Here is a 26,533-nt window from a genome sequence, read left to right on the forward strand (position 1 = left end):
GGCCGCGCTCCGGCGGGTCCCGCCCCGCTCCGCCCCGCGCGTCATCCCGGCCCCGCGCCGGATTGGGCGCCGCCGCGCCCTCGGCCGATCCAGGATGGCGGCGCCCAGCGGAGCCGCGAGCTGCGAGGACTTCGCCGAGTTCCAGGTAACCCGCGCGGGGCGGGCGGGGCCGGGCCGGGCGCTGCCGCCGCCGCCGCCGCCGCCGCCGCTTCCCGTGCCCGCGCGCCGCGCGCTCCCGCCGCCTCCCGGCGAGCGGCCCCGCGGGAGCGCGCGCCCCGTGCGCGAGGTCACCCCGCTCCTGGCGGCCGGCGGGATGCGGCGGGAAGGGAGCGGGGTCCGGCCTTCCCCGTCCCCTCATCCCCCGGCAGGAGCGGGGCCGGGCACCTCCCCGTGCCCGCGGGTCCCTTTCCCGGACGGAGCGCTCGCGGCGCGGGAGCCCCGCGGGCGGCGGGAGATCAGCGGGCGCCCCCGCGGCGTTTGAGGGAGCGAGAGGGGCCACCCGCGGCTCCGGCGGTGCGAGCAGGGCCCGGGCCGGCGGGGCCGCGGGGACCGGCCTGTTTCTCCAACACGGAATCCCAGAATACCCGGAGTGGCTAGGGACCCTCAGGAATCACCGAGTCCAGCTCCTGGCCCTGCGCAGGACACCCCAAGGGTCACTCCATGTGCCTGAGCGTGCTGTGCAAACACACGCTGAACAGCCTGTGACCACTTCCCCAGGGAGCCTGTTCCACTGCTCTGCCACTCTCTGGGAAAAACTTTTTCCTGAGATCCAACCTAACCTCCCCCCAAGCCCCCCAGAATGGTGGGGGTTTTATTCAAAGTTTTCCGTTTTGGTGCAGGTTGTGCCCACTTTCCTGTGTGGAAGCGGGGCCGGGGCCTTGGGCAGGGGCTCCTCAGCCTGTCCGTGCTGCCTGCAGGGCCAGGGGACTTCAGGGGGCATCAGTTACTGACCCCTGCTCTGGCCTTTGATGCCAAGGAAACTCCGTGGTTTGCAGCACATACGCCTGCCTGTGGGATTGTTCCTTTGGTGTGCTTCTAACCCTTTGTAAGAAATCCTATTTGGTTTCTCTTAAAATGCTTAACTATGCAGTTTGTTTTTTTTTTTTGTACTAGGCTTTTCTGAGAGGTATAACCAAGTATATTTCTCTTTTTTTTAATACAGGAGCTGCTCAGGGTGATGAGGACAATCGATGATAGAATTGTTCATGAATTAAACACAACAATTCCAACAGCTTCCTTTGTGGGGAAGGTTGATCCTGGTCAGACATGTAAAGAGCTGTACGAGTCTGTGAGTGTGCACACCTTCCCCTTTCAGCTCCCTCCCTGCTGCTTTGTCATGTGCAGTGGCCAGTAAAGCATCCTCAGTGTCTGAGGAAAACACTGCCTTGGTAGATGCTGCTTTGTGTATTCCTAGCTGTCCTGCTCAGCATCTCTTCAGTTTAAAACCATGCAGGGAAGTTCTTTGTTCTGCAATACTGATCCTTCGAGGATGTTTTAAAAAGGGTGCTTGCTTTTGCTGCTGCTCTGCAAGACTCCTTCTCATGTTTACCTTTGACTTTTGATCAACTTGGTAAGAGCAAGAACAACAGGATAGTCTGAGTTGAGAGCAGCTGCTGCTCAAAGCAGTGTTGTGTCTCACATGTGGATTATGAATTCAAAGGGATTTCTGTAGGCACAGCAATACTATGACTTTAGAAAGTGTCTCTTTAAACTTAAAACTAGGAGGTTTTTATTCTCTGATGAGTCACTGTGACTTTCTCTCCCCACTTAGTTGACGGCTGCTCACACCAGCAGAGAAAGAATCATCAAAAACTGCATCTCTCAGACTTCTGCTGTAGTGAAAACTCTCAAAGAAGAGAGGGAAAAGGCCGATGAAGATGTAGCATTATTAAAGCAACTCAGGAAAGAGCAGACAAAGGTGAGTGGTGGAGCCTTCTAGAGATCACTTAGAGAGGAAGAAGTGGGTATGTTTCCCAAGCAGAAAGACCATTGTGATGGAGAGAACCTGAAGTAGATCCTGAGTCAAGCAGTCTTTTCCAAGGTTTTTGTTGGCTCTTGTTGGTCTCATGAGAATTATTTTCCCAAGGCATCAAGGCAGAGAGCTGCCTTGCAAGTGGAGCATTTCCTGAGATCTTTTACACAAATGCTGTAGAAAAACACACATTCTTTCCCATGGTGGATTCTAACCTTCAGTGACTGATACCACTGAGGCACAGCTTAACTTTTCCTGTTCTTTACAAGATGCTCCCAGGCAGCTTTGAATTCCACTTACACAACCTTTTTGCTGTTTGGTATTTCTTTGGATTAATTTTTGGAGTACCTTGTGGTGGTGTGGGAGACACTTCTGGGTTTTCATACAGAATTCTAATGTGCAAATGCCTTCTCAGCCATCTGGCCTGTGGGCGGAAAATATACTTTATCAGAGGTGACCAGAGGGGATTGAGTATCAGAAGTGGAGAAAGGAGCCCCACTGAAGTTCTCACCCCACTTCCCTTTTTTAAGGAACAGGATACCGAGAGAACCATGTGGCAGACAAGCCTGGTCTATTGAACTTCTAGCAAGCTTGGATATTAGTTTGGAAAACTAGAGTGGTATCTTAGTATTTTCTACACATACTGTTAGCAGAGCCAATTATTTAAATCATTTACTTACTGAACCTGAAATCTCTCACTGAAAACACTGGGAGGATCACAATGATAGTGTTTAATGCTTGGAGGTGGCTTCAAATGTTAAAAGCAATCCATAATTTAGAAAGATCTCAGAAATTTTTATGAGCTTCTCCTTGGATTTGTACTCGTACCTTATGAGGTGTAATCCTCCTGATTATTTTTTTTTGGACCTCCAAAACAGGGTTGTGTTTTTTCTGCAAGTCAGAAAAGCTATCTTGGCAGAACATATCCTAGTTTTAAGAGTGAGAATTTCAAATATCTATTCACTTGTTTGCAATACACATCTCTTTTCCCTTGTTACATGTGTTTCATCCTGCTAGCTGTACAATTTGGAGGACTTCGTGTAAAATTATTACTTCTGCATCACTGAATGAGAAAACTTGGAGTAGTAGTTTATTTGAACTGCTAAAGATTCTCTGAGTGTTTATTTTATAGATACTTACCCTGGTTGTCCAGTCACTGTGGATGCTGGATTGTTATTTCAAACAGATTGAAGTCCTGTTGAGTTGGGGAAAGTGCATCCAACAACTGTAGCAACTCTGTGTTCCTGGGATATCTTACTTGGAAGGATTTTAGTGGGGTTGCTGTCTTGGTTTGTACCTGTTCACCAGGCCTCTAATTGGAACCATGGATTGAAAATGGATAAACTCTGACTCTTAGTCTGTTGTGTTAAAGACTCCAGCAAGAATATGTCCTAAATTTGGGCAAAAATGATAGATGTTTCTTAAATCTCCTACTGTTGCTTCAGGACCAAACTACCCGAACAGAACAGTCACACCTGCCCCTCAGGGTTTCTAATAGGTGTGAAACAAAGAGCTTCTTACCTTTCTCGTGGGTCAAGTGAGTGCTCAAGAACTGTATATTGGTGGTAGCTCTTCCAGAGCTTTTGCATCTGGGTAGAGCTGATTTGTCATGCAGTGATGACATAAAATATTAACTGGTTCAGAGAGCACAAACAACACGTGATCAGGCTGCAGACCCTTTTTGGTCAGTGCACTGAGTAGATGGCAAATGAAGCAGAGAGGATCTGTTCATAACCTTAGTTTTAAATCCAGAAGCCTAGCTGGATTCCTAGCTTTGCTGCCAGCTTCATGTATGACTCTAATGATGCAAGAGTGGCAGCTGAAGGCTGCTGAGCTAACCCCAGCCCTGGCATTCCCTGTGCTGAGTGCTTGAATTAGGTGCAGTTATTTGTGCCTGTGAAGGAATCAATGTTAATCAGTTAATTGCTAGCAAATTTTGATGGGCATTGTTTAGGAATAGAGCATGATAACCAGGATCTACTGCCAGGCTTACTTTGTGAGTCTGCCTTCACTGTGCCCTTGCAGACCTTTGTGTGCCCTGAGCACTGGCTGACTGGAAGGGCCAGCTCCCAGGTTGATTACACATCCTGCCCTTTGGTTTGCACCATCAGAGGAGGTGAGCACCTGGTGCTGGGGCTGGGAGCTGAGAAGTTGCACTAGTAGTAAATACTGAAGGCTGCAGGGAGACCTGTTTGACAATAACCTTTTTATCTGTTATTTTCTGCAGTTGAAATTGATGCAGTCGGAGCTCAATGTTGAAGAAGTGGTAAACGACAGAAGCTGGAAGGTACTCAGTCATTTAATAGTGGTGATGTTCTGTCCCAACAGACAGTCCTGCACTGGAGGTGTGGGGCTGGTGCCTTATGAAGCAGGTTAACTAGAAATAGATGAGGGCAGTGCCAGGGGAAATGCTTCAGTGGAGTTGTTTTCCCAGGTCTGGATGCAGAGATCAAAGCTTTTCAGTTGGACTGCTAAGGGAAGAAAAGCGTCTGATTCAGCGGGCAGGAAGGACTGTGGATTATTCCCTGTGTCCCTTTCTCCCCCTTGCCAATGGCTGAGCAGTTTGTAGGCTTTTCTGTGGTTTGTGGACTTCTCTGAAAAGCTTTGCAGGGCCTCTAACAGTGTCAGACCGATGGATCTTTCACGTTTGCCTAAATCTGGTGCTGCTCACTCTGAGCAGAGCCCAGGGGAGGGTGAGGCTGTAGAAGTTGAACTTTTTCCTGCTGGAGTTTCTTCAGGCCTGAACAGACACTCCCTGGTGCAAAGGGCAGCCTTGCCATTGCACTCCTGTGTCAGCAGAGGGTGCAGATCACCCTCTGGATTGATGGCCTCAAAGTCTGTCTGGTGATTTTAACATTGAGCTTAAATTCTGAGGTGGCTGTATTGTGTCACTGCAGCATTTCACATCTGGCATCCTTTTCTGGTTTGGTGTAGCTTTTCAGAGCTTTCATTACTGCAGATAGAACCTCTTTCCTTCTCCAAATGCAAAAAGGATTTTTGCAAATAGCTAGTATTAGCTGCACCTTCCTTTTTAATCTCTTCTTCAATGTTTTAGTCCCCTAAATTGCACCAGTGTAAAATCAGCTTTATGTCCTGGCTGTTTGTCAGTAACCTCAGTTCAGGCTGATGAAATGAGCATTTACAGTTTTCTCCATATGCTTTGCCATCAGTACACCTCTGTACTGTCCCAAAAAGCTAAGCATGCACTTCAGTTTAATTTTAAACCTTCTCAGATCTGACTAAATAATGCCACAGCCTTAACAAGAACATGCTGCAAGTCACTAGGGGCAAATATTTCATGGTGATTCTGATATAGGGGAATAGCCCCCACCCTAATCTTCATTCTGAAGCACCCAATTTAGTAATGATCCCAGAGGTTTCTTGTAGCTGCATTAAGCTTTTACTGGTGACAGAACTGTCTTAATTTTTCCTGAAGATGGAGAGTTTATAAACAGTAAGGTATGCATGGTGCAGGGGTACTTTAGCCTCCTAGTGTATTCCTCAGCCAATAATCAGAGTGGGGCTTCAAGAGATAAATATTTCTGAGTTTTATCTTCAGCTCCGCCATACTATGCTCTGAATATACACATAAATGTCTCCTTTAGCTGCCCATGAAAATGTCACTAATGGAATTAGAAACAGTCATAGAATTGCAAAAACATATGCAATTTGTTACATGGAAATGATTATTAGTGTGCAGGCTGCTGTTTTACTGTTGTACACTTCTGGTTGGGAAGTACATTTGTACTTCTATTAATCCTAAACAACTGAAAACTAATTGGAAAAATCTGATTAGGAAAGAGTTTCTTAAACACTGGCTGACTGTAGCAATAGTGGTGTACAGAAGGATGCTACTTTAGAGAAATGCATGCAGTGAAATTTGGATGATACCAAACAAGGAATTGATTTTCAAGCAAGACACTTGCATTAGTCTCTGTCCAGCACCTCCATACTGGAGGTTGTAGTTGGGAGTGGTTTATACAAATACATAATAGCCATCAAAATCAAACTTTCATGTAGTAACATGAATTTTAAGGTTTCTCAGCCATTGCTTTTCCTGAAAAATGTCTGAAAAATGAGAATAGCACTTCACAGGTAGACCAATGGAGTTTAGTGCCCTGAGTAACACACTGAGATCTGTGAGCCAATGGTCCTAAAAGTAGGAGGCAGTGTTAGTAAGACTGCAGTGTTGATCTTCCTGCCACAGGTTCTGGAGTTACTGTTGAAGATATTTTGAAAGTTAGCAAGATATCAAGCAAGCTGGTGTGTTGTTTGATGCTAGAGACTGTTGCAGTGCTTTAGAGAGTATTTCCAGCACCCTTTTAGACGTATATGCCATTAAAATGTCATTAACAGACAACGGACAAAAACCAGTGTGATTTGTTTAGTAGTAAAATGTTTCTGAATTGGACCTGCTGTTGCTCTTAATTTCTACAGTTTCCTCCTATCACTGATCTCAAACCTTTACCTCATCTGAACTCTTCCAGAGGTGTCTATTCCATGTGGTAACATAATGGCTGCAAGAAACTATATCACAGCTTTTGTCTTCTGCAATATGAAGCAGTTTGTAATACATGTCTGTTTCTTAAATTAAATTTGAAAGGTAGTTGAAAATTACTCCAAAATTGTTGAGAAACAATGCTGTAACTAATGTGTGCTCCAGGCTTCACTTTTCCTTAGTTGCCATAGGTTCTGGACTGTGAATAAGATCAGCTGTAGAAGATTGTAGGAAGACAGAGCTTGAAGCAGTGTATTTATATAAAGTGTTGTTTTGTCCAAATCTACAAGATCACTCACTTTGCACATAAAGTCAATGGGAGAGTTCATGAAACTTCATATCCTGATGATCACAGGCACTTGGGTCTGCCAAATCCCTGGACAGCTTGGCAAAATATGTTCTTGTGGGAATGCTGGTGGGACAACCAACACCTGCCAGAGCCTCAGCTTGGTGTCAGGTGGTGCTTGTGTCGCTTTCAGGACTTGTGCTGGACAAGTTTGGATAAAAACTGATAAATAACTAAATGGCTTGTGAAGAGCATCTGCAACCTTGGTGGGAGCCTGTGTGTTTTGCTTTGGATTCAGACTGCCTTACTTTAAATAGTCACGTTTATTGGCCCTCCTTAGGGCAGGCTGGCAGTGGTTCAAGCCAAATATACATGAACCTCAGTATCCAGTTCTGAAGGCTAATTTTTACCCAGAGAAGGTGCCAGAGGCGAGTGAGGCAGGAGTGCTGTGCCCTTTGCAGGGAGTGCTGGCAGCATTGGCACAGGCAGGCAGATCACTGCAAGTGTGGCTTCCAGGAGCCCTTGTCCCTCTTCTTGGCTGTCATGCCAATGTAAAATGTGTCTGCTCAGGAAAGACAGGAATACAGCATCTAAATTTGAATGCCAGAGTGATCCTAACAGAACACAACCATTCAGGAGCCTTCCAATGATTATTTCCCTCCCTTTAAAAACAAAAATGCATCAGCCTTTTTGATGATAACAGCCTGCCAGGATTAAGAATCTTTATTATTGGAGGGAGAACACTTAGTGCTGTGCAGTCTCCAAACTGCAAACTTTGTCTTTACTAAAGCCAGAAGAGAAGGTGAATGGAGATGGATGTCTTGGTAAGTGCCATTTATTGATACCTCAGAGCTGGGCAGCTTGAGATGGGTGCTACATGAAGAAGTAGTTGCTTAAACTGTTGGTGAAGTTCTGCTCATTTCCTGGATGGGGCTGATTGACTTTTGCTCTTCTGTTTTGGTGTCTCAGGTATTTAATGAGCGGTGCCGAATTCACTACAAGCCTCCGAAGAGTCAATGATGGTGTGGGGTATTTTCCATCAAGGTGGTCCATAACTGTGAGAGCCAAACTGGAAAGAGACTTTGGGTGAGCTGAATTGGGACCCTCCAGAGCCAGTAGAACCCAGTCTTGTTTTGTTTTGGACCTACTTAGCTGAATTCTCAAGCTTGAAATGATTCTCCTGTAATTAAGAGAAAACAACTCATCTTTTGTACAAAATATGTGAACAAATGAATTTTATAGTATTAAAACAATTTTCAAACGGAATGCAAAACTGGCATCTTTCTTGAACTTCCACAGCCTCAGTGATCCCAGAGGGGAAGAAACAGTAAAATCCATCCTGAGCATGGAGGACAAGGTCTCCCTAAGTTGCTGCCTGCTAAAATATCAGTGAACATGGTCATTTTGTGGAAGTAATCTGCTGAAGTCTGAAAGGAAATAAAAATTGTAGACTGAGCAGCAAATGTAGTAGGCTTGGCATTTCTGAAAGTAAGAAGTTACCAGCCTCGTTCTGAACTGCTCAACACGAGCAGCAGTGGCTCAGAGTTGTGTGTGGGTACAGGTTTGCCATTGCTCCTGCAATGCTGGCAGGCAGCATCTGTTGCTTACTGTCCTTTGGTCTGTGTTACCAAGTTCTAGAGTTTTCCTTTATATAGGGAATGTGGCGTTGATTAAAACCACTTTGGGTTGGAGCTGAAGATGTGTCTTATTTGGGAATGAGACTGTCCAGGGACTCTTTTTTTGTCCCTCCCTCTGAAACTCTGAAATCTTAAGATTAGTTCTAAAGCTGAATTGTGTTTGAGCTGAGGAAACAGCTGTGCACACCTGATCCTGTTGATCCTGGCTCTGGTGTGTTTAGAAAGCTTTAATGCAGCAGCCCTGCAGTAACACAGCATTTAAAGGCAGATGAGCAGGAGGAAAGCTGAATTGCTGCAATTACACCTGTATATTTTACTTTTTATTTTGTATTTATCTCAGATAGGCTGACAGTCAAGTGACAAGGTCTGTGTGGTGGCCAGCTGGTATTATCTTAAGAACCAGTGAACTTAAACAGAACCCTAAAAATACAGGCCCTGTATTGCAAACACTTTGGAATTCAGCAACAGTAATGAAGTAACTGGATAGACTCTCACATCCCTAAAGCTTTGCATATATAGGGAGTGGGAAATAAATGAAGGAATGTATCTGTGTTACTGAGAGCTGGCAAAGATCTGTGTAGCAGCGTCTGTTTTATAGCTGTTTGTGCAGTAGAGACTCAAACTGCTTGGAGGCCTTTTATTTTTAGGCACCAGGGTCATTTTGTCTCACTTTTTTTTGAGAATGAGGTAGAAATACCTTTTAAGTCTTGGAGGATGTAAATCCTAGTGTTCAAACTTCATTTTTCTTCCTCTTTTTTTTTTCTCAAGGTACTCCAACTGCTTTATGCAGAACTTTGACTTGGAGAACTCATTCTTGAAGATTTCTCATTGCTTTTCTGCAACTCTGAAAGCAGAAAATGTTTGTTCTTTAATTGTTAAATTCTTATAATTGTTTATCATCGAAGTGTAAATCAAATACTGTTCATAACTCTGGGCTGAATTGGCTTTAATGAAATTTCAACAGCAGATGATAGTCAATTAATGAGATGTTTAGAACAGTAAGTTTTGATTTCAAAGTTGGTACTTTAATATTGACCTCTAGTATAGGTGTCTAAAATATTTGTTCTCTCAAGGGCTTGGATGAACTGCAAGGACAAATTCTTCTTTTAAGCCAGTTGTACAATAGAAACTTCTATGAGTGTGTATAGACTTGGATCAATAGTCTTGAAATACAATTTTTTCTTTGTGTAAACTAGAGACTGTAATGAGAATTAATCATTGTCTTCCTTTATCCATCCAGATGTTTGCTCAGCTGTTGTGGAAAGCTTCTTCACTTAAGCAGATGCTGTGATAAATGACCTGTGAAATGGATGTGATACCTTTTTTTTTTTTCTTTCTCTTTTTTCGTTTGTTATGAGGAAATTATGTTAAAAAAATCCCAAAACCCACAACCCCCGCAAAATCAGCCCAACACAGAATTATTTTTGGTTTGAATATAAGGCCAAGCAAAGTATGAAGTATGAAAACTGAGTATGAAAAACTGATACCATGGGAAGACTCCTAATTCCCCAGCATCCCTTCTTTTGGGGTGTTTGCAGCTTGCATACAGAGGGTTGTGCTAAGAAGCTGAATTGCTTTATTTAGTTTGCTCTGAGCACAGAGGGCTGTCTCTTACAGTTGTCCACAGCAAATCAGGTGGCTCAGAGGCTGTTTAATGTTGCTGTTGCACTGGCTGGAACACGAAGGTGAGTAAATGGAGTTGCATGCTGCACTTGGGGCACGGGGCAGGAGAATGTGGCTCTGCTGTTTCCTGAGTACCTCAGAGCTGCATGTGGATGGGATGTTTTGGCACAAAAATGGCTCATAATGGTGTGAGCTGTGTGCCACACTGAACACAGGCAGGTAAATTCTGTGTCTAGGGACACCTGAGCATTCCAGGATTGTGTTTTGTTAGGGGCTGAACCTTGCTTCAACATTACCAATTGAGGTAGTTACAAAATTACCGGGCTGTTTGCTGGGGTCAAATAGTGGATTCTACAAAGAGCAGGATTTCATCCTTTCCCTGGTTTTAACTTCTATTTCTGCAAGTAAAGGCACTTGAGCACAGCTGATGGCCTTGTCCAGAGTCCTGTGGGAGCCTTGCCTCCTCTACTTGGGCTTTCCCATTGCTTGCAAGTAGTGAATAGAGGTGGGCAGATCCCGTTTGCTTGGAAAGCCCTCTCAAGTTTGTGCGTCTTTCCTTCTGTGAAATAGAAAGAAGTGTTCTTTTTCTAGCATTCAGTGCTGTTGTCTTCTGCAGCCTGTAGGCATGAAAGACTGATGAAAGAGGTAATTTCTTTATAGAATATTTTTAACAGTAGATGTGTAGTAGTTGTCTTGAAGTAGACTGAGAGGAAGAGGCTCAGCATAGGCTGGGCTATGATAACTTTGTGCGGCTGAAGGTCAGGTTTGTGTTGATCCTTGTTCATGTACAGTGTCAGAAATCTTTCAAACTCAGGATGGGTAGCAGGAGGGAAACTCTTTTTTGCAGACCAGCATGTTGAAAATCAAGGCTATTGTTCCTGTGACAATGAAAACAGATCTTCACCTGATACACAGAGGGCTGATTTCCTGTAAAAGTTCTTAAAGACATTCAGACCAAGTGTCATGTCCAGTCACAATTATGTGTCTTGTCACTGTGAAACCAGAAGACTGACCTTTACTGACTTGGCTTTCACAATCATTTCTACAGAGCTGACTTCATTCCTAGTTTAAAAATTACTTGTAAATACATAACCCTGGGGTTTAGATTTTCATGGAGGTTTTTAAAATATTTTATTTTGTGCTGGTGTTTTTATCAACAATGGCTTGTACATCTTAAAATTGCTTAAACAGGACCGGGGAGTAGTGGCCTGCAAGCAGTAAAGATCTGTTTCTTCTGTGTTGGAATAGTACATGGTGCAAGATGCTACTCAGCTTCAAAGCTGTACAGAATGCCAGTGGTGGCATCCCAGCAGAGATTCTCCCAGATAACAGCAGCACAGTGACTTGAGGGGAAGCTGCCAGCTGTGCTGATTGAGAGCGTAGGCTGGCCTGGTACGTGATACCAGCCATGTCTCAAACACTACAGGGGCACACTCACCTTGTTGTGCAAGAGAGGGCCTGGGGCCAGCTGTTCTTTTCATGGCAGTGTTCCAAATCTGGTTCATTACATCCAAGACTTAGTTTAGACAGGGGTGGGTGGAGGTGGGGGTTGCCCAAGATAAGGTTGATCAGTTGCCTCTGATCATCTTTGATCACAGGTCTGTGAAATGTCAGCACTTCAAAGTAGCTTCATTAAATGCTTGTGCAGGATGAGTACTTCATCCCAGTCTTAGAAATATCACTGGATTTTGGGACAACCATCAGCACTGCTGTGGAAAGGAAACAGTATTATTTGCCTCTTCAGCATCAACTTGCTGACAATTAGTCTTGATTTTTTTTCCCTCCTGCACAACTGTGCATTCTGGAGAAAAAAAAAAAAAAAAAGTGGTATGCTTTAAAGTCAAAAACCAGCAAAGCCAGAAATATGGAGTCCAGTGAATGATTTCCACACAACATTAATATCTTTTGTTTCACACCTACAGTCTTTCCAAGATTATAAATGAACCCACCTAGACTTTGTGCTCAGTGTATTTGTTGCTAGACAGAATCTAGAGTTCTCCAGTAGTGTACTGCTGACCTGGAGACCTTAACATCCTTTCCCAAGGAAGGCAGCAGGATCTGTATCCTTGTTAGTGGACAGGTTTATAAAATATCCTGGTTTAGCACTGGTGATTTCTGATTTCTGGCCTCAGTAAGGTGAGCTGGCTCTTCCAGTTCCTTAACTTATCTGTCCTGCTGTGTGAATAAGGCACAAGTGATTGAACGTGATCAGCATTTGAGTGAATCAGCAGGGTCTTACGCAAAAGAAGGTTTGAATTGTCATCAGCTCCATGAATAGGGCTGTGAGGAACTCCTCATCTGGGGAGAAGTTGGTACAAGTGGCAGAATTCCAGTTTTAACAACTGCCACTCCCTTTATTCCTAAGAACTGGAAGGATTTTTCTCTCCGTTCACAAAAATGTTGTCTCAGGACAATGATTTTTCCTCAAATGCCTTTTGTCCACTTCATAGCACTGCTGCTCAAGTTTGGAAAATTCTGCATTATCTTTTTTCAGTAATGTGCTGAAATGCTCATCAATGCATGTAGGCCCCCTACAGCCCAAGTTTCTCAATCTCAAGGGCTTTGTACCAAAACCAGGCCTTGAAGTCAGACCTGAAGTACTTTTTTACAGTGTCTTGCATCACTTGTTATCTGTGAGGAGGAAGGTCAGCAGTATGGGTAGGACACAGATGAAATTTGTTGCTGTGGCCATAAACCTACCTGTTCCTAGCAAATTCCCTAATGCTGATGCCCACAGAAATGCCCATTGCCTGTGTGCAGCACATACTCTCATTTCACCTGCTCCCATGTACCTGCCCCTACAGACTAAAATGTCTCTGGTGTGTTGCTGTGTCGCTGGTCTTCACTCTGGAACAATATTCCTCTTATTTGCTGGTGAGGGGGATGGCAGGAATTTTTTCTGTGGTCTTGAAATGTTAGTTCTCCCTTACCAGGGAGGGCTGCTAGCAGTTGTTAGCCTTCCCCCAGTAGGTTCTGAGCTTTGTAGGTTCACATTTGTGAATGTGACTGTGCCACGTGACTGTAACTGCAGAATGAATACTTCTGACTGTGTGTTCTCATGTTATGTGTTTCAGCAGCGTATGCTGAAATTGGGACAGCTTTTGTGTTTTTTGATTGTACTTTGTCTTTCAGGAAATTGGCACTAGAGTTGAAAAGTAGATTTTGTTGCACATTCAGTTGCTATTATGGTTGCCTGAATGCAGTTCTTGGTTTGATGGAAAAGAAGCAGAAATGCCTTATTTGCAGTACTTACCTGAATCTGGGATTTAATTATTTTCTACTTCTGGTGCTGGTGTTTACCTTGGCACCTTTTCGGTCAGGCAGAGGGAAGTCAAGTCACTGAATGTAAGATGCCGTCTACTCCCCTTTCCCCACTTAGAAGGACATTGAGAGAATAAAATTCAAGTTAAATGAGACTTAGGCTAAGGAAAGTGCTACATCCTTTCCTCTGATCAGGAAAGGTGTTGGGAAATACTGGGTGTATCTTTGATCAGTTTCCCAAGAGCTCAGCCTAGTCATCTGCACATGGGTGGAGAGGCAAGAGGTTCCAGCTGCAGCCCTAACCAATTCTCTTTAAGATGTGGGTGGCTGGAGGCTGTTTGCTTTTCATTTTGATGTGCAGACAATAAACATTTCTTTAAGTGCTTTTTACATTTGTTAATAATATCACCTGTGCTTTACATTGCTTTTCCCCTCCTCGTCCCTGTTTGTCTCCTTCTCCAGTTCAGTAATGGTAGGCTCCATGTGTTGCAGGTCACATGATTCCATGACATGTGTGTGTGTGTATATATGTGAGATGCTTGGGGACTCTGCTCAGACTGCGCTGAACTTCCCTCTTCAGAGCCACTCATCATTTCAGAGAACTCACCTGCCACCATGATGCCTGGGGGCTTATCTGACACCAAGCCAGCTACACCAGAAGTTCAGCAGCTTGTTAACCAGGTGAGTTCACCCTGTCTCTAAACTAATTTACTTGTGTGCAAAGAGGCCATTCCTCAAGCTTGTGTAAAGCCTGGGGGACTAAGCCAGGTTTTAAACTGAAGAAGCTCATGCTGAAAATGGGAATCCCCTTGATTGGCAGTGTTTTCTCATCATTCTGTGTAGGAAATGGCTTGGTACGACTGAGACAAACCACTTCTCTGTCTCCTCCTTGCCCATGGCCAGGCATGGTACTGCCTACCTTCAGTGAATGTCTGTGTGAAGTTCCAAGCCCAGCTCTGCTATGCCAGCAGTGAGGTCACTTGTTTGTAATGAGAGGTGACATATTGGAAGGGAAAAAGTTGTACCTGGTAGAATTCACTCCTCAGTGAAGGACTGCATAGGACAAACCACATGCTAGTATGCAGTAAAGAATTATATGTGCAGGACAAAGCTATTTTTAAATTGTGTGTTCCCTGCTGGCATTAAGTGTTTTCTAGAGTCACAGCTGTGATACAGGGGCTGCTGGTGGGCCAAGGTGAGCTTGGCACAAGGCAGGCCAGTGAGTGAGCCCAGTTGCCAGGTGATTTGATACAGGCAGTGGTCCCGTCCTGGAGCAGCTGTGGAAGCAGTACCTCTGCAGATCCTCTAATGCCCTGCAGTGCAGCAGCTCTTTTTAAAGAAAAGTATAAAATGCATCCTGAGGAATGAAAGGGGACAATCATGCCATCTTACATTCCCACCCACCCAATAGTCTTTACCCTTCTGGCTCTGGAAGATGAGCTCTTCTCCCTTTGGCAATTGCACTCAGGCACTCCTCAAAGAAGAAACAAAAATAGGAAGTAGCAGGGCTGAATGCATTGGCCAATACAGCTGCACACTCGCTATTCCTGATGTGCAGGGCTCCCAGCTCTCTCCTTTGCTGTGCCACCGAGGACAGAGTTTGCACCAGCATCCTTCCGTGTCTTCTGTGATCTGCAAGCTGTGACCAGGCAGCCCAGTACTCTGTCATGGCTCTTTTCTGTAGTGCACAGGTGGAGGGGATAAGGTTTAACATCCATTTTACTGACAGAAGATGCTCCGAGTTACAGGAGGAGGCTGATTTAGCAAAGTGATACAAATATACTGGTAACTTGATACAGGTCTAAGTTACTCTTAGCAAAATGTATTGACTGCAGTCCCGGTTCCCTGAGGATACCAGTGTGTTCTGCACTCCTGGTCTGTACAGCATGCTCTGTCAGGACACTGGGCATCGTCAGTGACTGGAAAGGGGGATGTGGGTTGAAGTCAGCTGTAGCTAGCGGTTTTCTTCAAAATTCTTTTGTCCAACCATTTAGTTTTTATACTCAGGATTGGACAGAACCATGTGCTCACTCCCCCCACGCTGGTCCGGCTAACTCAGGGGTGTGTTCTCTTTCTTTGATTGAAGTCGGAGAATTACACCACCACATGATCCCCTCCACTGACAGAGCTATTTATCAGAAACACCCTGTGGTCAACCTTTGTGCTGAGATAAAATCAACTTATTTGCAAAGCTGTGGTCAGTCACACCCTGCTTTATTCCCTGGATTTCATGCATAGCACGTCACCTCCCCAGCTCCTCTGAGCCTTCTTCCATTGCAGGGCTTTACTGGTCAGTCACATTTGCCATTCTTGCTTCCTCATGTTTAAGATGGGGCCAGCTGAGGCTGTGAAATTTAATTGAGTTTGTGAAATGCCTCAAGCACCATGCCAGATACTGAGCTTCGTTTTCAATGCTGGGCTGTGTTATTTATGGGTCATCAGAAGTCATGCAGTGTGTATTGGAGGTGAAACCACAGCAGCTGAGTTGGTGAGCAAACAGGCACTTGAAAATGTGAATGCTGGTTTCAGGCAGTGCTAATGCTCCCAGAGTACAGGGCATATGTAGGATCTGAAATGTGCATAGCACAAAGTTTTTGTTTGATTCCAGAAAAGGACTGATCCTAATTTTAGTGTTCTTTTGTTCTCAGTAGCTTCAGGAAAATGAAAAGAGATTGTTCTTTGCTATTTTATTTTCTGCAAGGTGACATTTCTGCACTGTGCTGAGAGCAGGAGAGAGAATGCTTCCTGGTCCTTTTCCCCCCTGCAGAAGCTTTGCTATAATTCTCTAAGGAAAATATTCTTATGGAAACCTTATGTTGGGGAAATCCTGCTATCCTTCTAGCCTAAGTGTCACCCTTTCATGAAGCAATTCTTTGGGCTTTTATGCTCTGCTAAGCAGAGAAGCAATTCCTATGATTCCAGTGAAGTTGTGAAGATCTTCTGCAGAGCTTGGGATGTGCAAGGTCTGTCTGCTCCTGGGATTATGTAATTATTTACTTATACCTGTGCTTTGTCTCTAGCCATCATTAGTGAGCTGAAGAATGTTATTTATTTGGTCTCCTTGTTTTGCAGTTGTTGCCCAAAACTGGGGAATGTTTTGGGTTTAGGATGTGGTTAGGTAAGAGCTTAGGAATGTTCTGTTTTTTCACCCGAGGATTAAGGAGCTGTTTGGCTGGTTGATTTTACTGAAAACTCAGTCTTTAAATAAATAGGGGACACAGTGGTCAGAGGAGAGAGCAAAACTGGAGAGAAGTGACTTTGTTTTGTTTTGTTCTGAGAGGGGAATATGATGCACCAAAAGTTGCCACTTGGGAGCATTCTAGGAGGCCCCTGCCCCAGTCAGATGGGAGGGTGTTGGGAATTAAAATTTCCTTGGTTTGCCTGAGTTAGCAGCTCCTCAGCTGAAAGTATCACTGTCAGTTCCTGGCGATAGAAGCTGCTCAGCAGAAGAGCTGAGCAGCTCTGAGTAAGAGATCATGAGGAAGCTGAACAGGATAATAATTTCTGGCTGTCTGTAAACGATCTGGATGTTCCTTGGGTGCTCTCTGTGACCTTCCTGCTAGGAAGGAATGTCATGGGAGTGGCAGCTAGCTGTAGGTGCTTGTGCTGGGAAAGTAAATTAATTCAGTGCGTTCCTGTGAAACAGGTGGGTGGTGAGAAGCACTGAGGTACTGCTGGCCCTGCCTAGGGCATGAGCAGGCTGACACTGACACTGCTCCTCTGCCCAAACTCAGTAACGCATCTGGTCATCAGCGTGGGTGTCATGTGCAGAGGGGCACCACGTCACCCAGCCTAGGAAAGATTGTCTCTGCTTTCTGTGTGGTGGTGATGCAGTGATCATAAAATGGGAGAGTTTTTAGTTCTTGGAGAAGTAAGGAAGGGCAACAGCAAAACTGCTGTCTTGGGACTCAGAGGGAAGACTTTGGCTTATTTGTCAGCTGCTTGAAAGAGTCCCTTGGGAGGCAGTCCTGAAGGGCAAAGAGATCCAGAAAGGCTGGGCATTCTTCAAGAAGGAAATCATAAAGGTGCAGGAACAAGGTGTCCCTATGTGCCAAAAGACAAGCTGGTGGGGAAGAAGACTGGACTGGCTGAATAGAAGGTTTTGGCAGGAACCCAGGGTAAAAATAGAGTTTATAAGCTTTGGAAGATGGGACAGGCAACTCAGGAGGATTACAAAGCTGTGAGGTTATGCAGAAAGACAAAACTCCTGTTAGAACTTAACTCTGGCCACTGTCAGAAGCAGTGACAAAAAGCGTTCTTATGAATACATCAGGAATGAAAAGAGGGCTAAGGAGAATCTCCATAATTTGCTGGATGTTGGGGCAAGCACTGCCACAAAAAAAGAAAGAAAAGGCTGAGGTACTTAAAGCCTTCTTAACCTGAATTATTTATAGTCTGACCAGTTCTCCTAAGGGTACCAGCTCCCTGAGCTAGAAGACAGAGACAAGGACCACAATGAAGCTCCCACAATCCAGCAGGAAACAGTGACCTGCTTCTGCACTTAAACATGAGTAAATCTATGGGGCTGGGTAGAATCCACCTAAGGGTACTCAGGGAGCTCATGGAAGAGCTCTCCAAGCCACTGTCCATGATTTACTTTATTAAATGGTCCTGATGAACCAAGGAGGTGTCACACAGCTGGAGTTTGGCTAATTTGATGCTCCTCTAAAAGAACATCTGGAAGAATGGCAGGAAGGAGGATCCAGGGAGCTACAGACCTGTCAGGCTGACCTCAGTGCCAAGGAAGGTCATGGAACAGCTCATCCTGAGTGCCACTGCACAGCATGTGCAGGGCAAGCAGGGAGTCAAGCCCAGCCAGGATAGGTTCATGCAAGGCGGGTTTTGCTTGACCAACCTGATCTCTTTCCATGACCTGCCTCGTGGATGAGGGAAAGGCTGTGGATGTTGTCTCCCTGGACCTTAGTAGAGCCTCTGACACCAATTCCTGCAGCATTCTACTGAAGAAGCCTGGGCAGGTGCACTGCTCACTGGTGAAAAAACCAGCTGGATGGCTGGGCCCAGGGAGCGGTGGTGAATGAAGTTATATCTGGCTGGTCAGAAGTGCTGCAGCCAGAGCTCAGTGTTGGGGCCAGTCTGTTTAATATCTTTACTGATTATCTGGACAAGGGGTTTGAAGGTGTCTGTAGTCACTTTGTGGAGGATTTTTATTAAGGGAGTAAGTTTGAAAAGATGAAAATTGGAGTGGTGTATGTGAAAGAAATCCCTAAATATCAACCTGCCAATCGTTCTTCCCTTTCTTTTTGCAGGTGAAGTCACAGTTCGAAAGCCGGGCAAACACGAACTGTGCTGCCTTTACAGCCATAGTATATAAGACTCAAGTGGTTGCTGGGACAATGTACTTTATTAAGGTTTGTATATATTGTATGAGGGAGTGTTTTGGAATTAAATGATACAGGTGACTTGCAGAGTGGCTTACAGCTAGAAAGAGAAGCAAATATCACAGGAAACTGTCTGATACAAGAGAAGTTGGGACTACCTCCAAATGCTTATAAAATTCCTCTGTTTGGCACTACTGTAAGAAATAAAACATGCCCTGTGCTTATTCAGATGTGACTGGTAAGCTTCTTGGGATTATCCCCCTCAAGGACTGTAAACTGCCTTCCCAACTCAAATTATTTCAACAAGTCATAACTGGTCTCCTGTTTCCTTTCAAGGCAAAATAGTGTCCAAGTCCTTCAGTTGTGTTTGTTGGGATGAAATTGAATTCAGCTTGAGGAACTGATAGAGAGATAAGAGTCAATTTTGTGATGCAGTGCATGCATGTCTGCTGACTAGTTTTGCATGCAAGCAGCTGTGTTGATGTTTTGGTTCTGTGTCAGGTGCTGCAGAGGTACAGCCTGCCTGCTGGTTCTTTCTGTGTTTTCAAAACCCCCTCTATGCTGCAGAGGAAAAATGGGTAATGCTTAATTTGGAGCCCTCTGATAGCACCGTTCCTCCTTTACTGGAAACTCAGATGGATGTGAGCAGCTTTCTGTGAAATATCACAGAAGAAATGGCTGGGTGTATTTTTCATCTGAAGGCCAGCAAGCACTGCTGAACAGCAAACTGGCCTTCTGGAGCAGAGCAGGCATGGCTTGTGACTGCTGAAACCCCACGTGTGCGTGGACATGTGCCTGGCAGGGTGTGCCCCATTGGCAATAGAATTGGAAGAATTATTTTATTAGAGAAATTGGCCTGTAATGTTTGGGGGAGATAATTCTGCAGAGAGAGACACTGTGAGCATTAGCTCCACACTTCTCATACTTAGTTGAGCCCAGAAGGACAGAGGCTTGCCAAACATTCTTCTTTCCCAGGTGCTTCTTTAAAAGAACTCTTAACTCAGAAATGAAGATTGATGTATTACTGAATGTGGAAGAAATCCATTTGTAACACTAGAAAAGGATGATTTATCTCTTCTTTCCCAATTTTACCAGTGGTGGATAACAGTTCCTCATTTTAGCATTAACTGGAACAAACTCTGCCACCACAAGACTCATTCTTTAATATTTCTGAGTCTTCCACCTCACTGACATTTTACCAGCAGACTTATAGCTGAGATGCAACTCAGACCAACCATAGCAGCACACTGCAACCACCAGAAAGCATGTAGAAACCTCTTGGAGCCTAAGGCATTAAAGTTTCCATGTTCCTCACTGAGGGAAAGTTTAGCACCTGTTGTGCTTAGCTCTGTAAGAATGAAATTTTACAGCTTCCTACCAAGGCTTCATGTGAGGAGTTGCTAGGAGGGAGGGTGAATTTCTTTGATGAGTATTTATTCCAGGCTCTCCCAAAAGCACCAGGATGTGTCAGGTTCCCTGTTCAGACAGGGATGTGTTTGGAGTAACTCTGCAGACCAGGGATCCTGGCTTTCAGGTTGTCATTGCTTCTCAGGACCATGTGCTGGTCCTTCTATATTAGATCTTTCTGTACCCTTTGAGAGCTGACATGGTGTCTGCACTGTGTCCCATCCTAAAGTCATGGAGGTTTCCTCATTGTCTTTTGTCTCCCATGAGTGTGCCAGGAAGCTGTGAGCAAATGTACTGGCATCTTGGTGACTGAAATAGGACACCAACAAAACCTTTCTCCTGTTGCATCTTCTGGGGCTTCCACACCCAAGCCGTTCTGCTCATTTTCCCTTCACCAGAGTCTGAGGGTTTTTAATACAGTTTTCTACAGGTGTAGACAGTTCCTGCCATCAGTTACTATGCAGACATGGATAAGAACTGTTGAAGCAAAAATGAAGGTACATCTAAAATTAAGGTCCTGAGCAAAGATATTCTTTCAAGAATGTAAAGAACAGCCTTTTGTTTGAACCTGCTTTGAGTTCATGATCCTTACTTCCCCACTCTTTTGGTTTCTAGGTCCAAGTTTCCAATGCTGAATATGTCCACCTAAAGGTGTTTCAGAGTCTTCCTCAAGAGAACCAAGGTCCCAGCCTTGTCAGTTTTCAGACTGGCAAAACCAGAGATGACCCTCTGACCTACTTCTAAGACCTGATGAAGTGCAGTGCCTCACCTCTGCAAATCCTATGGGGGTTCTGCCTGTGATAGTAAATAAAATAAATTTGGAAAGCTATTGTCCATATTTTCCTTTTGCTGCTGACATACCTGCAGAGGGCTTTCTTGTTATCTTTCATGTCTTGCCACAAGATTAAAATAAAGTATTTATAATTAAGACATAGAATAAACATAAGGTTTTCTGGAATATAAAAAACACTTAAGGAAAAAAAGCTGAGCAAGATAATAATCAATAGTAAAAATGAGAGACTAGAACACTAAAGCACCAGTCAAAGATACCATTTCAAGTCAAAAGAAATGTTTATTATTATAAATGCAGAAATGCTTGTCCTGCTTAAGTTCCTTTCCTGGACTTTTCCATAGGACCGAGAACATAAGCAAGCTGGTTTGGTATTTTAAACTCACACACCCTCTACGGGACATTACATGCTACTGCTGCAAGAGGATGAGCATGATTACCAAGGGAATGTTTGTTTCAAACTACTGTAAGCCTCTTTCTCTTCCTTGCAAAACTGCTTCAGCTCGAGTCTCTCATCAGGTCTTTGCCCATAAAATACAAAGTACAGTTTAAATCTAGATGTTTAAATCACATATATTCACAGTTGCAAAACAGAACCGAAAAGACTGAGGTTTTCTTCTTGCTGCAAATATATGAGTGCTGCTGCCATTCCCCTTCCAATCTCCAGACCAAGGATGTTCAAAAACAGGACTTAGCCACAGTATTCTGGTTAAGATGCACTAAAGCCAAGTAAAGTTGCAATAAAAGTAGGGTTTACATTAGTGCAGGTAATAGGAAAACCCTGTGATTCTCAGATTTGGAGATTGCACAGGAAGGGAATGGCATAAAAGAAATTTATTTTTTTCCCTATGATAAAAAAAGACACTTTTTTTTTCTGCTTTTGTTGGCACAGGAATCAACATTTTGCAGCCTGCAGGAAATGCACATAAGAACCAACTAGGGAAACACAGCAGAGAAGGTTGCTAGAAGTAAGCCAGTTCATCGTGCTTTGCCTTGCTGCCCTGGTAACTGTGGAGGCTCAGCTGCTCGTTCTCGTGGGGGAGGCTCTTGAACACCCGCAGGTGCATGAACTCCTCATTCCCAACATGGACCTGTAAAGCACGAAACCCAGTGAGATCCCTGCAGGGTGAGCAGCCTGCAGCAGGAGGGGTGGCAGAGGCTGGGCTGGTTTGAGGGTGGAGCAGCAGATAGGCAGTAAGAAAAAACATTGGTTTGTTTTAAACCAGACTAGGAGCTGTGACTTTGCAGAAATGTGACCTAATCTTCCCATGAAAATGGAGAAAAGAGGATCTCTAGCAAATAGGGAGAGGGACTGGGAGGTGGATATTTGTGGCTTTTTATTGTACAATTTTTTTTCTGATGGTCAAATCATAAGCATTCTCCTCCAGCTAAGAGGAAAAAAAACCCCCATTCCAAATATTATATATATTAATGTAAAAGAAACAATCCAGCATCCTCTACCTTGATGAAGTAGTTTGTTCCAGCAACCACCTGAGTTTTAAACTCCACTGCAGTGAAGACATCAAAGGTTTTCCCTTCTTTTTCTTCTAGCTGAGCTTTTACCTTAAGGAAACAATAGGTTCTTTAAGACTGATGCAAGATTCAAGTATTCAGAACTTAAGGCTTACAGTTCACTGCTGCTGAATTCCCAGACACAGAGTTTTTTGCTTTTCCAGGACATTAAAAGACCAAAATGAATCATGTTAAGTTTTGTGTGAAAACAGACCCGGAATCTAGGGAGGTGGCAAAGCTGAGACCGAGGTGGGTGTCAGTCACTACAGGCTCACACTGAATCTGGACAACACTTGAGAGTTCTTTCAGCTTGCCTGCTGGAATCTGTGTTTTCAAACTGCAAAACAGTGCTCAAGAAGTCATAATAACCCATCCATACCCTAGAGGGAGCCATGAACTCCTGAGATGCAGCTCTTCTCTCCTGCACTGTGCAGTCTAGCACATTGTGGCTATATGGAAAATTCTTGGTCAGGAAAGCAGAAGACTTGAGCCTTTGTTTTGCAGGGTAAGATGAGTTTGTCTTGGAGTCTTTGCTTGCAAGTCCTTGCCTGCTCCAGGCTGCACCTCCTGCACTGCATCATTGCACAGCCCTCCCTTCACTCCCAGGGCAGTGGTACCAACAACAGGTTGATCCTCCAGCTATATGGTGTATTCTCCTTCTTCCTAAATTCAAGGAAAATAGATACATCTGCACTATTGCCTAAATCCCACATGCTTCCTTGGGGAGAAAAAAAGTGCCAACTTGCTATTGCTCAGGTGCTGTAGATGAAGCAGGAACAGAAACAACAATTCCTTCAACAGGGTATGTTCTCCCACCTCTCCAACTTCCAGAACTCTGGTGGCTTTTCTGGACCATCCTGTCCCTGCAAGCTGTGTCCATGCTTTTTATCTTCTCTCAGAGGCCATACCTCTACACTTCCTCCAGGTTATGATCAGTATGTCACATTCTAAGATGCACTGAAGGGCACAGCCCCAGAAAGCACCATGATTCAGTCCTGCCTCCTCCCTTTCTCCTGAGTCAGAGGCTGGAGCAAGTGGTTTCAGTTTTCATCACTAGAGATTCTTTTACAAATTTTAAGCAGCAAGGCAGATATAAGTCTCCTATCCGGTTCTGTGCTCCTTTAGCAATCCTTTAGGCACTGTGCAACTTTGGTTTCTGAGGTCACTAAATCAGCCCAGCTCAGCACATTTTGTTTTTCCACCAGCAAGCTGAACACTGGGCCCTGGATGCAGACAGCTCAGTCCTGCAGCTGCAAGCTTTTCAGGGTGTTATCACATGTGGCAGTGAGTCACCACAGCATGTGACAAACGAGCATCCTGAGTCAGTGTGGAGAGGGAGATCCCAGACAGAAATACTCTCCCAAAGACCTGGTTCTTGGTCTCAGTCTGTATCTGGGAGTCCTGGTGTTACCAAAGTTAATGGCATACAGGGCTGCATAAGCAGGAGCCTAGCCAGAAGACAAGCAAGTGATTATTGCCCTTTACTTGGCCCTTGTTAGAAAATGTGGAATCCTGTGTCGAGTTCTTGGTCCCCAGTACAAGGCAGACATCAATAAACCGTAGTGATCTCAGTGAAGGGTCACCAGGAGCACTCCACGAGTACACCAGGACGGCTGGAGCACTTGTGCTGTGAGGAGAGGAAGAAAATGAGCTTGCTCAGCCCAGGGAAGAGAAGGCTTTGAAGATAACTTTCCAGTACCTACAAGAAGCTAGGCTCTTTCCAGGGATGAAACTTTCCAGACGGCAGAAGAAAGAGACACAATGGTCATAAAGTGAAACTGGAGGTTCAGACTGGATACAAAGAGAAACGTTTCCCCTGAGGACATTCCTGCACTACAGGAGGAGTGTTCAGAGCAGCTGTGCATTTTCCATTCTTGGAAGTTTTCAGGACCTGACAGGACAAAGCTCTGAGCAGCCTGAGGATGCTGACCCTGTGCTCAGGAAGGAGGTGCAGTCCCTTCCCACCAAATCAATCCGTGATTCAGTCACAGGGCTGGAAATGATCGTGCCCTGAAGGCTCTCCACTGCCCTACAACTAAAAAGCAGACGGTTCAGAATCACCCTGAATAAGCACTGTCAGTTATCAGTGAGAAGCCAAAGCTGAGCAGGCCTGGGTGGAAATCCTTGCTGTGGAGAGGCTGTTCCTATGATTATGTTCCTAAGCCAGACACTGCCGAAGGAAGCCTTCCTGCCCTGTGTGACACTAACACCTGCTCTGGGTCACAAAACTGAACAACATTCGGCTGTCACAAGGATTCTTACGAAACTGTAAAATGAAGGCAAGAACTGGAAAAGCAGGAACAGGGAATACGTTTATAGCAAGCAAACTGGCGGGCTCTAATAAATCTCCACAAGGACCTGACTTTAAGCAAACAAAATTATTTGAGAAGGCTACCTCAATTTACCTCAATTTAACAAAACTGATCTTTTCTCCATCAGTGTCCAGATGAGGATATGAGTGCATGGGCAAGTTTGGGTTTTCCCACCTGTATTTCATTAAAAGAAGTAATTTAAACTGACAGTCAAAACAAGCTGTATAAACTTTAAAGTATTTAGGTGATTTAAATGAAAACATGAGAACTTCAGTTAATTCTGTTCACTTCTGAATCCAACAGGGTGATTTTTTGGATTACCAAACCACTGCAGTCTATGACAGAACAGAAAATCGGGATTTCAAACCTAGTTTTAAGCCCATGTTAATTGCCTATCTGCATTACCTTTAACATGACATGTAGGCCTTTTCACTTCAAAGCAATAATTATGACTCTCAGCAATTCTCAATCATGTACTTATTACTGCAAACTCAGGCTAGTGCTTAGGAGATGCACATCTCTCCCTTTTCCTAAAACAAAGAATCCTCAGACTGTACAAGCTAAATGTTAATTTCAGTGTCTGCTGTGCCTTTGGGTGCTCTGTATGTGTTTGGGAACTGCTCCTGCCTGGGGAACAGGCACAGGCAACGGCAGTGTCAGAAGCTGGAGCACATCCTTCATCTTCGCTCTCCAGCTTACCATATCCTAGCTGACAAAGCCAAAAAGCAGAAGGAACTTGAGTTTCCATGACAAAAAGAACACGTGATTTCAAAGAACTTAGTTGCACACCGGCATTTTTAGAGTAAAAGCATGTGTTCCAAAAACATGAGCAGTAACCCAAGGAACTGTAAGTAGTATCAGGATTTGGAGCTGGCAATAGCTGGAGCTGAATTCTGTGCTGGAGAAAAGCAGAAGCAGCGAAGCTTTCTTGCTTATTCCATGTTTCACGCCCTCAAAAAAAACCCCAAACAATCCCCCCCCTCCCCCTTCCCACGCTCACAACAAAAACCCCAAAACCCCACAGGCACGCACAAGGTTCAGATTTTGTAAGAAGCACCGGAGCTCGTTCCCCGAGCTCAAGGCAATGGCTCTGTCGGGTTTCCCCGCTCAGCCAGCGCTGCCCACGGTCCCTCTGGAGTCAACAGGGCCACGCCAGGCGGGCACAGGGAAGGAGAGCTCCGGGAGCCGGCGACCACTCGGCATTCCCCATTCCTGCCACCTTTTACACCGCGGGGCGGTGTCTCGGCCCCGGCCGCGCAGAGCAATGGCCGAGCTCGCCCCGGGCCCCGGACAGGCCCTGCGCGGCCTTGCCGCCCCTGGGGGACCCTCCCGCGGAGCTCCCCGGCCCTCACCTGCTCCGCGATCCGCTGCGTCTCGTCGGTGGCGGGCCGGGCCGCCGCGACACCCCCGCACAACATGGTGGCAGCGCTCCGCTTCTCCCGCTCCGCTCCGCGCCGATCCCGCCCCTCGGGCGGTGCCGGGGCGGTGCCGGGCCCGGGAACCGCGGGCCGGGGTTCGGCGGCCGAGAGCGGCCCCGCCCGGCCCCGCCCGGCCGCGGGGGTCTCATCGCGGCCCAGCGCTGGCCGAGCTTGGCGGGGTCGGCTGAAAACAGAAGTGGCCCAAAGCGACACTTGCGGTGAAAGCTGCTGGCAGACTTTTTCTGCGGCCTGGACAGAAGGGCGGCAGCCGCTCCTCGGCGAGAGGCGCCTCCGTGCCAGCGGGACACGGCTGCCCTCAGCCGCTGCCTCTTCCCTTCGCCTGTGTCACCTTTCCCAGCAGCGGCATGTTCGCTGGAACCCCATGGAAAGTTCCATCTCCAGACTCCCTCGTTCACCACGTTCATCATTCCCTCTCCAGGGCTGATTTTGCCGCTTCTCAGCCAGCAGAAGGCGGTGG

General features: G+C 45.4%; 3 protein-coding genes and 1 long non-coding RNA gene across 8 annotated transcripts; 2 read left to right on the forward strand and 2 right to left on the reverse strand.

Moving 5' to 3' along the window:
- Positions 1-8: 8 nt before the first annotated feature.
- On the forward strand, positions 9-8,022 carry MIX23 (mitochondrial matrix import factor 23). Of its 4 annotated transcripts, none has more exons than XM_086882801.1 (6): positions 9-145; positions 1,163-1,288; positions 1,772-1,918; positions 3,998-4,088; positions 4,200-4,259; positions 7,726-8,022. In XM_086882801.1, exons 1-5 carry the CDS (start codon positions 95-97, stop codon positions 4,229-4,231), a joined length of 447 nt encoding a protein of 148 aa, XP_086738927.1. In that variant the 5' UTR covers positions 9-94; the 3' UTR covers positions 4,232-4,259; positions 7,726-8,022. The 4 variants fall into 4 exon arrangements, with proteins under 4 accessions (XP_086738927.1, XP_086738926.1, XP_086738925.1 ...); XM_023946946.2 differs by lacking the exon at positions 9-145 and adding an exon at positions 961-1,045; XM_086882799.1 differs by lacking the exon at positions 3,998-4,088 and having other exon boundaries at positions 30-145.
- Positions 4,164-11,583, reverse strand: LOC111938535 (uncharacterized). The gene is made up of 3 exons (XR_002869010.2): positions 11,455-11,583; positions 9,091-9,237; positions 4,164-7,936 (listed from the first exon to the last, which is right to left on the reverse strand). It is a non-coding gene; the product is annotated as an uncharacterized LOC111938535 (long non-coding RNA).
- On the forward strand, positions 9,634-20,852 carry LOC111938522 (cystatin-A). 2 transcript variants are annotated; one of them, XM_086882804.1, is made up of 4 exons: positions 9,634-10,078; positions 13,770-13,958; positions 18,545-18,646; positions 20,639-20,852. In XM_086882804.1, the coding sequence occupies exons 2-4, from the start codon at positions 13,893-13,895 to the stop codon at positions 20,765-20,767; spliced, it is 297 nt and encodes a 98-aa protein (XP_086738930.1). In that variant the 5' UTR covers positions 9,634-10,078; positions 13,770-13,892; the 3' UTR covers positions 20,768-20,852. The 2 variants fall into 2 exon arrangements, with proteins under 2 accessions (XP_086738930.1, XP_023796047.1); XM_023940279.2 differs by lacking the exon at positions 9,634-10,078 and having other exon boundaries at positions 11,706-13,958.
- A 223-nt stretch (positions 20,853-21,075) lies between these two features.
- Positions 21,076-26,168, reverse strand: LOC111943122 (cystatin-B-like). The gene is made up of 3 exons (XM_086882805.1): positions 25,990-26,168; positions 22,275-22,376; positions 21,076-21,904 (listed from the first exon to the last, which is right to left on the reverse strand). Exons 1-3 carry the CDS (start codon positions 26,053-26,055, stop codon positions 21,776-21,778), a joined length of 297 nt encoding a protein of 98 aa, XP_086738931.1. The 5' UTR covers positions 26,056-26,168; the 3' UTR covers positions 21,076-21,775.
- Between the last annotated feature and the right edge of the window lie 365 nt (positions 26,169-26,533).

This window comes from Cyanistes caeruleus, chromosome 3 (assembly GCF_971803275.1).
Source record: "Cyanistes caeruleus chromosome 3, bCyaCae1.hap1.1, whole genome shotgun sequence".
NCBI lineage: Eukaryota > Metazoa > Chordata > Aves > Passeriformes > Paridae > Cyanistes > Cyanistes caeruleus.

What these genes read in the sequence shown, in the direction of transcription:
- LOC111938522 (XM_086882804.1), top strand. Translation starts at nt 13,893, where the DNA reads ATGATGCCTGGGGGCTTATCTGACACCAAGCCAGCTACACCAGAAGTT. An exon ending in TTCAGCAGCTTGTTAACCAG is followed by an intron (nt 13,959 to 18,544) that starts GTGAGTTCACCC and finishes TTCTTTTTGCAG; the next exon opens with GTGAAGTCACAGTTCGAAAG. An exon ending in GGACAATGTACTTTATTAAG is followed by an intron (nt 18,647 to 20,638) that starts GTTTGTATATAT and finishes TTTGGTTTCTAG; the next exon opens with GTCCAAGTTTCCAATGCTGA.
- MIX23 (XM_086882801.1), top strand. Translation starts at nt 95, where the DNA reads ATGGCGGCGCCCAGCGGAGCCGCGAGCTGCGAGGACTTCGCCGAGTTC. An exon ending in AGGACTTCGCCGAGTTCCAG is followed by an intron (nt 146 to 1,162) that starts GTAACCCGCGCG and finishes TTTTTAATACAG; the next exon opens with GAGCTGCTCAGGGTGATGAG. An exon ending in GTAAAGAGCTGTACGAGTCT is followed by an intron (nt 1,289 to 1,771) that starts GTGAGTGTGCAC and finishes CTCCCCACTTAG; the next exon opens with TTGACGGCTGCTCACACCAG.
- LOC111943122 (XM_086882805.1), bottom strand. Translation starts at nt 26,055, where the DNA reads ATGTTGTGCGGGGGTGTCGCGGCGGCCCGGCCCGCCACCGACGAGACG. An exon ending in CGCAGCGGATCGCGGAGCAG is followed by an intron (nt 22,377 to 25,989) that starts GTGAGGGCCGGG and finishes TGTTTCCTTAAG; the next exon opens with GTAAAAGCTCAGCTAGAAGA. An exon ending in GAACAAACTACTTCATCAAG is followed by an intron (nt 21,905 to 22,274) that starts GTAGAGGATGCT and finishes CGTGCTTTACAG; the next exon opens with GTCCATGTTGGGAATGAGGA.